The sequence below is a fragment of the Lynx rufus genome, unplaced genomic scaffold (genome assembly GCF_022079265.1).
Source record: "Lynx rufus isolate CCGP_SWC_20201006 ecotype Redwood Valley unplaced genomic scaffold, mLynRuf1.p SCAF_18, whole genome shotgun sequence".
Classification (NCBI taxonomy): domain Eukaryota; kingdom Metazoa; phylum Chordata; class Mammalia; order Carnivora; family Felidae; genus Lynx; species Lynx rufus.
In genome coordinates, this window is record NW_025814832.1 from 15,652,256 (window position 1) to 15,670,847 (window position 18,592).

The 18,592-nt window shown below is 38.9% G+C and overlaps 1 protein-coding gene across 1 annotated transcript in view; it reads left to right on the forward strand.

Annotated features, from left to right (window-relative positions):
• Window positions 1-406: 406 nt before the first annotated feature.
• Window positions 407-18,592, forward strand: part of HSF5 (heat shock transcription factor 5) — a 42,754-nt gene continuing 24,568 nt past the window's right edge. The window contains 3 exon segments of the mRNA XM_047081748.1: window positions 407-614; window positions 617-1,462; window positions 6,533-6,907. Of these exon segments, the coding sequence (XP_046937704.1) occupies window positions 407-614; window positions 617-1,462; window positions 6,533-6,907 (1,429 nt within the window).

The following is an 18,592-nucleotide window of genomic DNA, read 5'->3' on the forward strand; positions in this document are numbered from 1 at the left end:
TTCTACCCCGTCTCATGTCAGGTTTCTCTTCAATGTCTAAAATAGCATCAGCTGGTTGACCAGGTACAGAGGATTGTAATTATATTCTGATTCCCTCCTCATTGCCACCTCAGTTCTCATCCCACCTTGAATAAACCTGTCCTGAGCAAAATATTGACGTAAAAGAGTATATCTAAAAACATAAAATGCTACTCTTTAAAAGATCACTTTGTTTACTCAGGATACCATACCCCCATCACCATTCTTATTTTGGGAAGACAAGCAATTAAACTGTTCGTTTATACTTAGTTTATGGCTACTCAGATTATAGAGTTAGACCCTTTGTTCTCAAGAATGGCTGACTTTGAATTGGCAAGTGCACAGTTTCCGAATTCTAAAACCTCACACGCTGGTTGCGGTGATCAGCATGAATCTTGGTATTCCACCATGGATAATCAGGTTTATTTATTTTCAGGACTTAATAGTACCTGGTGGGCTGCAACACCACGGAGTCTGGCGGTTTGGGGACGTCGCCGAGGAAACGTGCCTTGCTGCCGCCGCGCCCCACGCTGCTGCAAGGGTCCGACGACGCGGAGTCCAGGGGGAGGGTTGGCTCGCGCCACGTCCGGCCGCGCGGTGGGAACTCGAGGCCCCATTGGCCGCGTTGGAAGGCGCGGCAGAGGCTCGTGCGCCAACGGTCCCGGGGTACGCGGCGGGCCTGGCGCTGGCAGGAGGGGGCAGGGCGCAGCGAAGGCCGGGCAAGGGGGAGGGGATCGAGAACGGGGTGGAAGAGCCAGGCTCTGCGGGGCGAGGCCCAGTGCCCGGGCGGGGGCGATGGAGGAGGCGCTGCTCTCCACCCCCATCAACCCCAACAACTTCCCCGCCAAGCTGTGGCGGTTGGTGAACAGTCCCCGGTACCGCTCGATCCGCTGGGACGGCCGTGGCGAGGGGCTGCTCATCGACCAGCCGCTCTTCGAGGCCGAGCTGCTCAGCCCGCCCGGGGCGGGGGCCGGGGGCGGTGGCGGCGGCGGCGGCGGCAGCGGCGGTGTGGGGGGCAACGGGGCCGAGCCCGAGCTCTTCAAAACCACCAACTTCACCAGCTTCATCCGCCAGCTCAACCTCTACGGCTTCCGCAAGGTGGTGCTGGGCGGGCCGGGCGCGGCGGGGCCCGGGCCGGGGCCGGGGGGCGGCGGACCGGCGGGCGACGGGCCGCTCCACCACTTCCACAGCCCACACTTCCGCCGCGACCAGCCGCAGCTGCTGGTGCACCTCAAGAGGCTCACCAGCGCCAACAAGGCCAAGCTGGCCGCCGGCCTGGAGGTGCCCTGCCGGCCGCCCAACCGCTTCCAGAGGCTCCTCATTACGTCGGCCTCCGCCTCGGCCTCCGCCTCGGCCTCCGCCTCGGCCTCCGCCTCGGCCTCCACCTCCCCGCTGCAGCACCAAGAGCCGCCGCCACCCGCGGGGCCCCGGCCCGAGCCGCATGGTGAGTCCATGACCACTACCAGGCACATGGGGCGACGGGGAGCAACCGCCGCTTCCGAGGGCATTTCACACATCCTCAGGTGCCAAGGTGATCCACTGTCTGCTGGGCTTCCCGAGAAATAGGTCACGTCGCCCCCACCGTTTCCCACGACCGCCAGCACCCCCTTTCCGCCGGTGTGTCCCCTGGAAGGACTTGGCGTTTTTAGTCCGTTCTGGTTAATTGTCCACTGGCAGCCAAAGGGACCTCTGCTGTAGTCTTTCTGCTGTACCTGGCCTCTCTTGAACTCCAATCCCCCATAGCCATCTACCTTCTTGAGACTCTTCCCTTCCCTTCTCCAACATCTAGAATAAGTAGCCCTTTGTTGGAGCACTAGGTCGGGAAGAAACACCGGAGGGTCTCCTTTGCTCTAATGGGAAGCAAAACAGTTACTGTAGAGGGTGAGGATATGATGGCCAAGGTGGGGAGGAACAAAGTCAGCCAGGAAAACGTAGAACATTTATACCGACCGAAGGGAACCACAGTACCTTGAGTGGAAGTTTGCCCTTGAAGAGACATGCCATCTTCTACCCATTGACACATCTAAGAAGTCTGAAGAGATGTTCTGACAATAATCATATTTTAGGTTCCAAGTTATATATAGAAAGGTAAACATTGTGTGTCTTAAGGGCAAGTATATAATAATATATTAATTCTTCATAAGATACCGTTCCTGCATAGAACGATCTGGCCAAACGTTTCTTTCATCATAGCTAATTAGAGCTGATCTTTACTTGAGGTGTTATGGTTAGACAAACAGAAGGCAAAATGGTTTTCTTTACTGTCAAGTTGTAGTTAAAAGGAATTTTAGGAAGTTCACATTTATGTTTTTGAATCTTTCACTATTGGCTACAACCTTTCAGTCATGAAAAAACTTTGTATAAATATGTTTACTGAAAACTCAAAAATTCTTTCTGATAGAAAATTATTTTGTAAACTTGGCTTCCGACGCTCTTCCCCCTCTTCCAGGAAGGTGAGGGTGGCAAATATTCCTTTTCTCTGTTTAAAGAGTCCATGATATGAGGCAGTATTTCAAAACAGCAACTGGATATAACAGTGAGAATTCATTCTTGTCTTCAACAGAAACATTTTCACCATGTTAATTTGGATCTAACATAAATATGTAAGGATTATTTTTTAGTTATGGGAAGCCAAAAATATACAAATAAAAGTAACACTTTGTTTGATTTAACCTAAGCCCAGGGTTATGAATGAGGCAGCATTTTGTTCATTTGGAATTTAGAAGATAAGAGATTAGCTTGTGTGTGGAGTTTAGAAGATAAGGGATTAGGTTAGAGTTCTAGTAACAAGTTGGAAAAATAGCAGTGGCAAAGGAATGTTCTAAAGGAATTCTAAAGGAATATTAAGCCACTTCCATGTGATGGCCATTGATTTTGGTGGGGAATTGCATGGGGAAAGGCACTGGAGACAATACCCTGGCATGCATTTGACAGAACCTCTGACATGGGTATTTGTTTTTTAGGTTGTGTATCTGGTGGGTGTAAGGAGAAAAGACTGGAAAGTGTGTTCTTGGGAGGCAAAGAAACATACAAATGTGCATACATAAAAACCAAGTCTTGCTCACTTTTTTCACTTCTCTTTTTCTCCTGATGTATCCTAAACCCAGTTGTATTCTAAGAATAGAGTCCATTTTAATGAAAGAAGTACAGGGGCTGCCGACGGTCAGATTTTCTTATAGTTGAACTCATATATATATATATGAGTATATATATGTATATATATATATATATATAGTTATAGAAATTCAATGTGTGTGTGTGTATATATATAGAGAGAGTTTATATATATAATATATATATATATACAGAGTTTATATATATATAATATATAAAGAGTTTATATATATAATATATATATAAAGAGTTTATATATATATATATATACACACACACACATTGAACTTCTATAACTATATAGATGAACTTTAGTTCAGTTGGTCAGCATTTTGAAGATTTGTTGAATAACATGAATTTAATTCATATTTTTGCAGTGTAGATATTACATCAATCCACATATACCTAGATTATTGTAGTTTTCACACATTTCCTATTTTTTACCATTCTGCCTGTTGGTATGTGCAGAAGGTATGTCAGTTGTGTATTGTCTACACGATAGGCTTGGTCCACTAGGGAATTGTGTTTCTGATGTGGGTGGAATGTAATTCTAAGTTCAAGAATACTGGGCCAACTTCGTTCGCTTTAATTCTGTGTTCTAAGCCCTTGGCTCTTCTGTTTCTCTTCACCTAGTTTTTATTCTGCTTGACCATTTCTTTAGTTATATGTCTGACTGTACTGCTACTTCTTAGTCTCCACTTTGTTTTCTGTGTTCTACTTCAGCTTATGGTTTGAATACTTATGTCATTTTTTTTTTTTTTTTTTTTTTTTTTACAATAGCATCCTCTGTTCTAGTACCTTTTTATCTAGATCCATTGAAATAGTTGTCTTGTTCACCTTTCAGGAATGTCCTTGATAAGAAATGTGAAAATCACATGTTTTTCCTTTTTTTTTCTTTTGCTCCACTTTGTTATTTTGTTTTTAGTGGCAATTTATTTTACAATATTTGTTAAAACTTTCTAAACTAAGTAACAAGTCTGAGTAATAGTAGATAATCTGTTTTGGCCTGGGGATATCAAGCTCTCAAGAGGCAGACTTTTTTCCTGGGAATTGATTAGTTCAGAGCCATTTATATAAAAGGAATAAGACCTTTGCGAACAGAAATGCATCCTGCCTTACATTTCTAAAATTCTGGATTTAAACTTTGTCAAATATATCTTGCAGATGTTCTGAAAACATACAGACGATATTCTGTGAAGTTAGTCAGAATAGAGCCCTATGAGGTAACCCTTAACAATAAATAAGAGCTGAATGTGTTTTAGTTCTTTATTTTTAAAAAACAAATGTAAAAGAATGCCCTTCTAATCCTATCAGTCTTCATATGCATCTAAAAACATCTAAAAGTATATGAATGTTTGGCCATCACTTTATCATGATAGAAGTAGATTTTATATTTTGATAAATCAAGGTAAAGAATTCTTTAATTAGCTGTTTAAGTTACTGACAATCTGAAAATTCATCAATATCTTAACCCTAAAGAAGGTGGAAGAAGGGTTAGCTATTTCACACTGTAGCGATATATAGTTTTAGCATGTGAAGCATCCAAGGAAGAATCAAGTGGTGGGTAGTTTTAGATCTCAGAAACACCTGTTGTGAAGAGCAAAAAATGTTTCTTTAGGTCTTAAAGGATTGTTTCTGGTAGTTCAAAGTGTGTATACATATGGAATTGCTAGTCCAGTACCATAAAAACTGTTTTTTTGTACTTTAAAGGAAAAAAAAAGAAAAGCAGTTTTTAAGAGGTATGTATCATTTGAATACATTCAGTCTTCTGAATTAGACTTTTTTTCCCCTATTAGATTTAGACTTCTTGATTTCCAGGTTACTTTAGAATTTGTGTGTATATATATATATGTATGTATTTGTTTTTGTCATTAATGCTTTATTTTTTTAATTTTTATTATTTTTTAAGAGTTTATATTAAGAAAATTGGCTTGAATCAGGCAGTGCCAAACCAGAAGTGGTTAGGAGTGCTCCTAGTGCTCTATTCTTTAGAGGAAATTAAACACCACAGAAATAGAATGAAAGATGTATAACATGTTGAATGGGTTTACAATTAAAATATTTGGAAAAGTAGGTATTTGAGTGCCATCTTTTACCATATAGTTTAATGGAGGAGTAGCACATGAATTAGACGTCCCCTCTGTTTTATAGATTAGTTTAATAGAACAAATTGAAAGGAATTTGTGAACCACATAATTTAACATCCTCCCTGGGAAAATAAAGCTAGCTTTTCTTTTTTTTTAATTTTTATTTATTTACTTTGAGAGAGAGAGAGAACCACTGGGGGAGGGGCAGAGAAAGAGAGAAAGAGGGAGAGAGAATCCCATATGGGCTCTGCAGGTTCCATGCTCAGCTCAGAGCCCAATATGGGGCTTGATCCCATGACTGTGAGATCATGACCTGAGCTGAAATCAAGAGTCAGATGCTCAACCAACTGAGCCACCCAGGCACCCCAGGCTAGTTTTGTTTATTGTGTTCAAGAATCACAGTCTGAAAAATAAGTTCAGCCTGCAACATGTATATTTTCTTTTTTCCTCATTATATAGTAATGCCCTTTCTCTCTCTTCATCATCTCCACTTTTGAATTCCTTTCTACCTTACTAGATAGGAGAAAGCAAATATCAGAATCCCTGGGCTTGAGTATATGGATTTTTAACAAACTCTACAGGTGATTTCAGATGTAAATCAATGTTTGAGAGCTGCCGATACCTAGGATATCTAGGAAGGGACTCTACTGGGGATACTCTGAGGAAAAAAAGAGTATGGAAAATAAATTTTTTTTTGATCATAGAAAATTTTTGATTAAGAAAGGAAGAAAAGAAATGAGTCAAAGTTTTCAAGCCTGACTTTTCTGCAAAGATGAGCTTTAAAAAAAATTGAAAAGGAGTAAAGAGCATTTTCTTTTTGGTTTGTGTTATAGTTCTTATTTGATCCCCACTTATTTCTTTTATGTATATGGTTAAGTGTTTACTTCTGTGCATATTATTAAGGTTTCTCAATGATCTGAAAGACTGAGTGGAATTTCTAAAACTTCTACGAAGTAGCTTATAGATTGGAAAAATCTGGGTTAATCAACTGAGGTTAAAAAGGTAAGATGACTGAATCATCTATAAAAGTCTTTGAACATTGAATTTGATTTAACATTTGATTTAATATTGGAGTTTGGCTACTTTGTCTCTTACTAAGATTGAGAACCAAGCAAAAGTTTATTTGATTATTTTTTTAGCATTGTATGTGTAATCTTGTATTCTGGATCCTGAACTTGTTTTTACCAGAACTAAATTTCTGTTGTGTTAAACATGGCTGAGAATTGAACATATTCATGTTTTGTAACTTTTAGTTTACTACATCCAGTGGTACAATATAAAATTAGTAAATGCGCTCTTCCTCTTTTATGCAGGACCAGTGGCTGTAGGACAATTCCACCGGTCATTCCGGCGAGATAGTTTGTCTCCTTACTCCTACGTATCAACTTCATCCCACAACCATAGTACTTTCCCTCTGAAAGGTTTAGATCGGACCCCGATTCCTCCTAGAACATGGCAGAACTCCCTTGGAATGCATCCAGGACAAGTGGAAACGTCTCCCACTTTTTCAGATAAAGGGGTTCCATTTCCTGTACTGCAGAGGTTTCCGACTGAGGTTACCTATACCCTGCAGCCAAGCGCCACATCTGTACACGTTCAGCAAGGTCCTCAAACAATGGTCAGCTCCTCCCAAAAATACAGTAACTACACACCCTCAGCGCAGTACTCCCAAGCCTACTATCCAACAGGTATGAGAAATTCAAGTTCAGTGGCTTCTCTTAAAGTATTTTATAATGGGCATTTGTATTTCTATATGCATTTCTGCATTCTTAAAAATAGTATGAATATGCACATAAGAAATGTCAAAGATTTCTCATCAGAACATATTTTTGAGCAATATATAAAATTTCATTGTGTTCTTAAAGATTGTGAACATTTTGTTGGTACAGAAAGATGTATGTTTTTAGTGAAACTTTTATATCTTCAAAATGGGTCCTAGTAATGAAATTAGGACATAACTACACTGGGACCTTGTTCTGACTCTGCTCTTGTTGCAGTATTTTGTTTCTTTAAAAAACATTCATATACATGTTATAGTTGACCCTTGAACAATTCAGGGTTGGGATGCTGACCCCATGCAGTTGAAAATCTGTGTGTAACTTTTCATCCTCCCAAAACTTAACTACTAGTAACCTATTTTCACTGGAAGCCTTACCTAAGATAACATAAACTGTTGGTTAGCACATTTTTTGTATGTTATGTGTATTATGTACTATATTCTTATAACACAGTAAGTTAGAGAAAAGAAAATGTTAAGAAAATCATAAGAGAAAATACATTTACAATACTGTACTGTATCAGAAATATCCAAAACTACCCACATAGTTCAAACTCATGTTATTCAAGGGTCAACTGTATATATTACATTTTTTAATGTTATAGGTGAGATTAGCTCATAATGAAATCATTTTAGCATCTCAGTAATGAAGTTTAATAACAGAGCATACTTTCTATCTCTTAAAACTAAATTATATTCTTCTAGTAAAAATGTGATGGTGTGGTTTGACAGGGCAGTCCCTGCAGTGTTAATCCCAGCCAACTAAGAACTGCAGAGTAGCAGAGAAGAGAACCTGACAGTGACAGCTGACCTAGAGCTCAACCAAGGGTATTGAAGACATACTGTAGATCTCAAGCCACTAATCAGGAATCCTTATGATAGTGACCATGTGTTAAGCTTCTTGGGGTGGGTGGGAAGAGTGTTTTTTTTTGGGGGGGGGTACACTTTTGCAAGATAATAGCCTTACCTTTCCATTCAAATGTATTTTCTGTTTTGCAGGAACACCATATAATCGTGGTGTATTTCATCATGTAAAGTGCTTTAATACTGAGTGACAAAAGGGGCAATAGACATATGACAAGGGTCAAGGCTTTCAGAAAAGACCAGAGAGAGAAGAAAGAGGGTATTCCTTTGCCCAATGAATTAAGGTTCTAGGAATATTAATTTTCTCAAATATGTAGATCTGGAAGCACTATTTCTGCCAGGCAGGAGGAAATCCAAAGCTAGAATAGGTGAAAAGAATGTAAATTAGGGGAATTAAATAATTTGTTGACTTTTAAAAGTTATAAATCTGTTAACTTCTGTTTGTAACAGTACTCACTATTTTCTAGCTGTATCACCCAACTGTATTCTTTTACTATCGGCTTATTGCATTCTACCTAAATATAGCAGTAAAAGAGATTGCTTGATTTTCCCAAAATATATAATATTTTGATATTAAAATAATAAAACAAGAATTTAAATTAGATTGGGTTTTGTATATTTTTAGAGCTGCTACTGTTTTGGTGGATGGAATTGAGAAGGAAAAGGCAAAGGAAGTATATGGAATAAGGATGACTTAGCACTTTTATTCATTTTGCCTATTAGAAATTTTTTTTAGGGGCGCCTGGGTGGCGCAGTCGGTTAAGCGTCCGACTTCAGCCAGGTCACGATCTCGCGGTCCGTGAGTTCGAGCCCCGCGTCAGGCTCTGGGCTGATGGCTCGGAGCCTGGAGCCTGTTTCCGATTCTGTGTCTCCCTCTCTCTCTGTCCCTCCCCTGTTCATGCTCTGCCTCTCTCTGTCCCAAAAATAAATAAAAAACGTTGAAAAAAAATTAAAAAAAAAAAAGAAAAATTTTTAAAATGTTTATTTTTGAGAGAGACAGAGCGCCCATGCGTGCACAAGCACGGGAGGGGCAGAGAGAGGGGGACAGAGGGTCTGAAGTGGGCTCTGCGCTGACAGCAGTGAGCCTGATGTGGGGCTCAAACTCACCAACCAAGAGATTATGACCTGAACTGAGAGATAATGACCTGAACTGAGAGATCATGACCTGATGTTCAACCGACTTAGCCACCCCAGTGCCCCTTGCCTATTAGAAATTTTAAAAAAGGTTGAAGCCTAGTATTTTTTCATATTTTCAGCTACTTCTTTGAAAAACAAAAAATAGATGACTAAATTCATGTTAGAAGTTTTATATCTTCTAGTGAATAGTATAGTTCAACATTTTAATGAACAGATTAGGCATTACTATCTAAATTATAATTTCAGCTGTGTTCCATGCATGCATACAATACATATGCATATAGAGAGAGACAGTCTGTGTCTTCCTTACACTTGTTTTACATTCTGTAGCCCATCAACTGGATAATACCCTTACCTCCCTTCCCTTTACCAGTAAGTGCTTCCTTTACTAAACTCCCTCCAAACCCCCTTCCTCACACTACTAAAGACTCAGAAGCTGTTGGGGAGTTTAAATTTGGAAGGCCTGCAGCAAGAGAAATGTAGAAATGTACTTGGCTTTCCAATTTGTAATTTTGGAGGCATTTTCCTATGGACATATTAGATATGGTGGTTAGGTTCTATATTACTATTAATCCTACACTTATGGTACAGGTGGTTATAATCTGGTCTAGGAGCCAAATTAACTTATATGATGTTGTTTCTATGGGAACATGTATTTCAAGTTCCAGACAATCTTCTCAGAAACACCTAGTTCTAAATTTTTTGAGAACCACTTAAGTATCATTTACCAGAAAACACTACAAATAGTTACTATTATTCATTCATTATAGAAATACTGTTTGTTAAATTATTATGATTTAGGATATGTTATTTAAAAAATATTTTATGTTAGCTTGGATGTAAAATTATAAGTTGAAAATTGTCAAATAAAGAAATAAATAGGTGAATAGATTAATTAATGGAAAATTATGTCCAAGAGTTCAAGGTAAGGGCTAGGAAACAGACATTAAAAGAACAGGAAAGTGCTGCTGATGTTTTGATAGTGTACAGTACATGTGAAATAGAATCTTGTGTTATCTGAATTTTTGTTTTGGGAACGGTGAAGTGACTATAAAGTTTCTGAGGTTCTGAAAATAAGTTTCATGATCTCATGATGATACCTACTACATAGACTAGGTCTATGCTATAATGTAATAAGCAAGACTGCTTTGAACATTCTGAAGTACTATATAAATAAAAAGTTGTATTGTTGGGGTGCCTGGGTGGCTCAGTTGGTTGAGCATCAACTCTTGGTTTCAGGTCGGGTCATGATCTCAGAGTTCATGAGATTGAGGACTGCCTGGGATTCTCTCTCCTTCAGCGCCCCCCACCTCAAGAATACATAAATACACGATCTCGTGGTCCGTGGGTTCGAGCCCCGCATCAGGCTCTGGGCTGATGGCTCGGAGCCTGGAGCCTGTTTCCGATTCTGTGTCTCCCTCTCTCTCTGCCCCTCCCCCGTTCATGCTCTGTCTCTCTCTGTCCCAAAAATAAAAATAAACGTTGAAAAAAAAATTAAAAAAAAAATACATAAATAAACTTAAAAAAAAGGTTGTATTCATAAGTAAAAGAGACCTACTATGGAAAAGAAAGTGCCATAAAAATACTGTAGAAGTATTTGACTCCTCCAAATTTTAGGTGAAGGAGGCAAAAAGTAGTGAGCAACTTAACCAGTAGTTAATGAGTACCTGTTTATGAAGAGCATTTACAAATGACTTAACCAAAGTTAAATAGAATATCATTCTCAGAGGCAGGATAATGATCATTTTCAAACTCAGCTCTTGAAATAATAATGAAGTAACTAATTTTGGAATAATGGTCACACTTGAATCTTTTTGAAGTGAACTATATGATTTGAAGTTTGGATCAAATTTTAGTAAACAGCAACAGCTGACTTCATTTAAAAATTCTATTGATAATAGAGGCTCCTGGGTTGGCTCAGTTGGTTGAGCATCCAACTTGGGCTCAGGTCATGATTTCTGGGTTCGTGGGTTTGAGCCCCACACCAGGCTCTGTGCTGACAGCTCAGAGCCTGGAGCCTGCTTCAGATTCTGTGTCTTCCTCTCTCTCTGCCCTCCCCCTCTCACACTCTGTCTGTGTCTCTGTCTCTCAAGAAAATAAATAAACATTAAAAATTTTTTTAAATTATATTGTTAATAAACTTGAATCTGGTCTTCAAATACTATAGTCAGTAAAGTTTGAGTTTTGTATTACTTTATAAATTAATTTCTTTAGTAAAGCCAAACATTGAGACTAGAACATTGCTGTCCAACTGACTCAGAATGACTCATCTGAATCGTTTCTTACATTTGTCATTCCTCTCTTGAAGTGCTTATTTTCTTTGCCTAGTTGATGACATTTTTTCCACTCTTATCATCACTTCAAAGACAAAATGTTGTAGATCCAGTATTGATTGACTCTTTTTAGTCTTGTCCTATCTTAGATTCATTTCTTTCTTTTGATATTATTTTCGTAGCATGTTACTGTTAATTTAATTTTCTTTTTTAAAAAGTTTTTATTTACTTATTTTGAGAGACAGAGAGAAAAAAAGTGTGAGTGGGAAAGGGGCAGAGAGAGAGGAGAGAGAGAGAGAATGCCAAGCAGGTTCCACACTGAACTGTCAGCAGGGAGCCCAACTTGGGGCTTGAACTCATGAAGTGCAAGATCATAATCTGAGCAGAAGTCAGATGCTTAACCTGCTGAGCCACCCAGGTGCCCCAGTTTCCCTTTTGTATACAAAACTTTTAGACCTTTTTATTTTTTATTTTATATTTTTAATTAAAAAATTTTTTTAATGTTTATTTTTGAGAGAGACAGAAACAGAGCAGAGTTGGGGGAGGGGCAGAAAGGTGTGGGGGAGACACAGAATCCAAAGCAGGCTCCAGGCCCAGAGCTGTCAGCACAAAGAGCTTGACATGGGGCTCAAACTCATGAGCTGTGAGATCATGACCTGAGCCAAAGTTGGACACTTAACTGACAGAGCCACCCAGGTGCCCCATATATTTTTAATTTTTTTTAAGCAAGCTCTACACCCAGTGTGGGGCTTGAACTCATGATCCTGAGATCAGGGTCATGTATGTGCCTCACCAAAAGCACCAACCAAGCCAGCCAGGTGCCCCTAGATCTTTTTATTGTATTAATTCTCTACATATCTGAACATACATAATAATATTGATTGATTGATTGATTCATCCATTCATTCATTAATTCATTTTTAAGTAGGCTCCACGCTCATCTCAATGTGGGCTTGAACTCATGACACTGAGATCAAGAGTCACATGCTCCACTGACTGAATCAGCCAGGTGCCCCCAAAATATTCATATTTATATAGAGGCCTATATTGAGGAATGTTTTCCTTTAACTAATGTTATAATGCTGAATTGACCCAAAGTCAGCTTTGCATTGTTTTTAAAGTTAAGTTTTAAGCTTAAAGCAGTGATGAGTAATTTGTAGCTGCCCTTCATCTCATTTCTTTTCTTTATTTTTGAGGGAGAGAGGACACAGAATCTGAAGCAGGCTCCAGGCTCTGAGCTGTCAGCACAGAGCCCTATGTGGGGCTCAAACTCACGAACTGGGAGATCATGACCTCATAACCGACTGAGCCACCTAGGCGCCCCAAAAGAATAAAATATTTTAAAAGCTATCTTTCAAAAGACCCTACATATTAACATCTTAAAGGTTAAATACAGTCATGTGTAAGAATATACGACTTCCTCTGCAAGGTGCCTATGATATTTTATTTTTTATTGAAAAAATAAATATTGTATCATTTTTTTTTGAATTGAATCTTGGGCAAAAAGAATTGATTATTATTGTTTTAAAGTATATTTAAATTCTCAAGAATTTATTTTTTTATTCTATATAATGTACATAGACAAATATAGAACTGAAGTTATAAGAGCTTTCCAATGCTCTTATTCTTGTGCTCAGGCAGCCTTTATTGTCTGTTTCTTTGAAAAGGTCTGATTTTCTTCTTATGGAAAGAGGAAGTTCTCTGTAGCTGCCAGAAGAAACTAAGCAAAAGCACAATTATATTTGTCTTTCTTTTTATTGAGGTAAAATATAAATAATGTAGAATTTACCATTTTAAACATTTTTAAGTCTACAGTTTTGTGGCATTAAATACAATCACATTGTTCTACTAGCATTATCACCTTCCATCTCCAGGACTTTTTCATCTTCTCCAGCTGAGACTCCATACTGTTAAACACTAATATCATATTCCCTTCTTCCCCTAGCTCCTGGCAACCACCATTCTACTTTCTGTCTATGAACTTGACAACTCTCTGACACTCATATAAGAAGAATCATACAGTGGTGCCTGGGTGGCTCAGTCAGTTGAGCATCTGACTCTTGATTTCAGCTCATGTCATGATCCCAGGGTAATGGGATCTATCCCCACGTCTGGCTCCACACTCAGCGTGGAGAGACTTTTAAGATTCTCTCTCTTCCTCTGCCCCTCTCCCCCAATTTTGTGCTCTCCCCTCTCTAAAAAAGAAAAATAATTAAAAAAAAAAGAATCATACAATATTTGCCCTTTTGAGATTGGCTTACTTCACTAAGCATACTGTTTTCAAGATTCATCGATATTTTTACATGGGCCAAAATTTCCTTATTTAAAAAAAAATTTTTTTTTAAAAATTTTTTTTTTCAACGTTTATTTATTTTTGGGCCAGAGAGAGAGACAGAGCATGAACGGGGGAGGGGCAGAGAGAGAGGGAGTCACAGAGTCGGAAACAGGCTCCAGGCTCTGAGCCATCAGCCCAGAGCCTGACGCGGGGCTCGAACTCACGGACTGCGAGATCGTGACCTGGCTGAAGTCGGACGCCCAATCGACTGCGCCACCCAGGCGCCCCTAAAAAAATTTTTTAATGTTTACTTATTTTTGAGAGAGAGAGAGAGACAGAGTATGAGCAGGGGCAGGGGAGGGGCAGAGAGAGAGGGAGAGACACAGAACTCGAAGTGGGCTCCAGGCTCCTTGCTGGACTGAGCCACCCAGGCATCCCTAAAATTTCCTGATTTTTTAATGCTGAATAATTTTCCATTGTATGTATATACCACATTTTGTTTATCCATTCATCTGTTGGTAGACATTGGGTTGCTTCCACTTTTTGGCTATTGTGAACAATACTGCTGTGAATATGGGTGCACAAATATTAGTTTGAGTGCCTGCTTTCACTTTCTTGGGGTATATTCCCAGAAGACCTTTACCTTACTACAAATGAGGAAGTGTTGGGGTTCTAGATATATATAGTAACTTATCTTGAAACTAAATTTACTATTAGGATGTTTTTCCTGCTGAGCATTTATATTGAGAATTTTCTCACTGCTAACACTACTATTCTGGAGTAGATTCAAGTCCAAAACATTTTAATTATATATTTGAATAACTTCCATAGGATAAACAAGTATGAACTTGTTTTCCTTACCTGTAGTAGGAGTGAAAATTTTTACTTTTGGATAATTTTTAGTAATCCTGAATTTTTCTAATTACCAGAATTCTTTTAAAAATGTCATTAACTATTATATTTATATCTGAAATAGAATTCTTTTTTTTTAAGTTTTATTATTTTGGGAGAGAGAGAGAGAGAGAGAGAGAGAGAGAGAGAGAGAGAATCCCAAGTAGGCTCTGCATTGGAAGTAAGGAACCCGACGTGGGGCTCAATCTCATGAACCATGAGATTGTGAGTGGGAAGCTTAACCAACTGAGCCACCCAGGTGCCCCTGAAATAGAATTCTGTCCATTATTTCCAGTTTTATATTCTACATGCAATTTAATACCTTAAGTGAACAATGCCTTCAGGAAGATAGTGGAAGTTCTTTATGCAGATGAATGTACCTTAGGACATAGTGATAATTTCAGTTTTATAAATGTCAGTGCTTTCGCAATGCTTTCATAATACACACTAGGTTAATTTTTCATGTACTAAGCAACAGTTGCTGTTCTATAGCTAAGTTTTTCATATTCTGTAAGCTAACTAGTATCTTACTTTGTTCTATTTTGTTGATTATACAAAATGGGATTGCACTGGTAAGGAAATAGCCATTGAGGAATCTTTTTGGATTATCTATTCATGTTCCCCTTTTCTTCATGCAGGTAACTTTCTACTTTCCATTTGTTACTGGACACTTAAAAGGATAGTATCCGTTTTGCTGTTTCCTTAGATAATAAATCAGCTATCAACTATATACTAATATATTCTCTATTGTTTATTTTACTTTGTTTATCCAATAAATTTTACTATTATTATTTTTAATGTTTATTCATTTTTGAGAGAAAGACACTGAGTGTGAGTGGGGAGGGGCAGAGAGAGAGGGAGACACAGAACTCGAAGCAGGCTCCAGGCTTTGAGCTGTCTGCTCAGATGTGGGGCTTGAACTCATGAACTATGAGATCATTACTTGAGCTGAAGTTGGACACTCAACCAACTGAGCCACCCAGGTGCTCCTTATTATTTTATTTTTAATGTTTTTAATTTTGAGAGGGAGAGCATGTGTGCATTCGGGGAAGGACAGAGAGACAGGGAGACAGAGGATCTGAAGCAGGCTCTGTGCTGACAGCAGACAGCCTGAGGAAGGGCTTGAACTCACAAACCAGAGATCAGGACCTGAGCTGAAGTCGGACACTTAACTGACTCAGCCACCCAGGAGCCCCCAAGAGATTTATTTTAATGTACACTTTAACAACTATTCAAAATATGTAAGCAATGGAATCAGAGCAGTATTAGCAAAGTAAACCTAAGACCTTTTGTTGTTTTATTTGTAATGAAAACACTATTTTATGGTACCCTGAAGGGTAAATACTGCAGCTCCTGGCTGAGGGTTTTCCTGCCACTAGGGGGCTAGGTTTTCCTTAGCTGTTAAAACTCTAGAAAAAAGTCCCAGTTTTTTTTCAGAGTTTTGGCAAACCCTACAGATGCTTCCTTGGTGTTTTCCTTTTGGATTTAAGTTATTTCCCAGGATGTTTGAAAGCATAAATATCCTGGGAAATCAAATTCAAATCCATAACATTGAAATTATATGCTTGAATAATCTTCAAAGGTTAAAGTGTAAGAACCTGTTTGCCTAACCTATATTGGAAGTGATAAGAATATGAATTTTATATGGCCATCTTAGTCATGTCTGGCTTTTTAAATCACTGGAACTGTTAAAATGATGTAATTCAGAAAACATCAACCCTTACATGTGTACTGGAACTAGAATTCTGTCCATTATTTCAGGTTTTTCCTTCCATGTGCAAGATTTAATGGCTTAAACTGCATATGATATTAGAAAATATTTATTTTTAGCATACCTTTATGAACTTCTGACATTTAAAATTTTTTTTCATGTTTATTATTTTGAGGGGGAGGAAGGGCAGAGAGAGAGGGAGACACAGAAACCAAAACAGGCTCCAGGCTCTGAGCTGTCAGCACAGAGCCCTACATGGAGCTTGAACTCATGGACTGTGAGATCATGTCCTGAGCCGAGGTCAAACACTTAACCAACTGAGCCACCCAGGTACCCCCGAACTTCTGACATTTTAAAAATCAGTAGTCAATAACAGATAAGTTGGGAAACATTGCAATGAATTTTTATAACACTTAGGCTGATTTACTTTCAAAGATTATAGAATAAGTTTTTTTTAAGTAATTTTATTAGCATATACAAAATATGAAAAATGTGGACATAAAAGTAGAAAGCTGCCATCTTAAAGACAAAAATATTCATCAAATGGAGTTCTAGTAAAATTAAAGTGTTACATTTTAGGAAGAAGAAAAGATTTGGGAAGTATTGTGGTACACTAAAGAGCATGTGGGGGCACCTGGGTGGCTCAGTTGGTTGAGTCCAACTCTTCATTTTGGCTCAGGTCTTGATCTTATGGTTGTGGGACTGGTGCTGGGTGTGGAACCTGCTTGGGATTCTCTCTCTCTACCTCTCCCTCTGCCCCTCCCCTGCTCTCACACACTCTCTCTCAAAAAAAAAAAAAAAAAAGAGAGAAAGAAAGAAAAGCTTGGGCTTTGGAGTTTGATGCTGACCCTGTCAATATCAGCTTTGTGACTTTCAGCAAATTATTTAACATCTCTGAGCTTTAGTTTCCTTATTTTTGTAAAGTAATGTTAATACCTCATTTAATTGTTGTTTGGATTAAATGAAGCAATATATGTAAAGCACCTACTACTGTGCCTGGAACATGGTAGGCGCTCAATAAATGTCATCCTCTGTTTAATCCAAAGGTGTGATGTGTTATAACTGATTCTCATTCATTCTGGAGAGTCTCTCTCTGGAAAAGAGGAAACTCAACCGATTATTAAGACTGCATCTGCCTGGGTGGCTCAGTCGGTTGAGCGTCCAGCTTCAGCTCAGGTCACGATCTCGTGGTCCGTGAGTTCGAGGCCCGCGTCGGGCTCTGGGCTGATGTCAGAGCCTGGAGCCTGGTTCCAATTCTGTGTCTCCCTCTCTCTCTGCCCCTCCCCCGTTCATGCTCTGTCTCTCTCTGTCTCAAAAATAAATAAACGTTAAAAAAAAATTTAAAAAAAAAAAAAAGACTGCATCTGTGGGGCACCTGGGTGGCTCAGTTGGTTAAGCGTCCAACTTCAGCTCAGGTCATGATCTCACGGTTCATGGGTTTGAACCCCATATCGGGATCTGTGCTGACATCTCAGAGCCTGGAGCCTGCTTCAGGTTCTGTGTCCCCCTCTCTCTCTGCCCCTCCCTCACTCACACTCTGTCTCTCTCTCAAAAATAAACAAACATTTAAAAAAAAAAAAAAAAAGACTGCATCTGTAAGTGTAACTATCCCAATACAAAGAGTTCAATCTTTTTATGGTATCCTAACTGTAAAGAGAAAACTAGGAAAACCTACTTTTTTAGTTAAAATAATGGCATTAGCTATTTATTTTTTGATTGCTTACTGTATTCCAGTACTATTCTAAGTGCTTTATGCCTATTAGCTCATTCATTCCTCACAAGAAACATACTAGGGTATGTACTATTATTACCCCCATTTTAATAAGATGCAGAAACTGAGGCCCAAAGAGATTAACCTTGCTCAAGTTTATGTAGCAATTAAGATTTTGGTCTTGGATCCAAATTCTTAGTAATTTCTTTAAGTGGTTAAAACATTTTTGCCTGGACTTTACTGGATGTGTTATATAATGGTAAGAACATTTGGATAGTATTTCACTTATTTTATCCTTAAAATCACACCCTCCTCCAAATGTTTGTTACTATTAAAATATTTGAAACAATTATTTTGGAATTCCAAACATGTTCTGATATTTTCAGTAAAATGAAATTTTTTTTAATGTTTATTTTTGAGAGAGACAGAAACAGAGCTTGAATGGGGGAGGGGCAGAGAGAGAGGGAGACAGAATCCAAAGCATGTTCCAGGCTCCGAGCTGTCAGCACAGAGCCCGATGCAGGGCTCGAATCCACGGACGGTGAGATCATGACCTGAGCCAAAGTCGGATGCCCAACCAACTGAGCCACCCAGGCACCCCTTCAGTAAAATGAAATTACATTCAATAAGAATAAATATTTGGTTAGAAAGGTGACAAAATGTTTAGGTGCCAGAGAAATCATTTAGAAAAGTAGACATGACCCTTTAAAATGACTTAAAAAAATTTTTTTTAA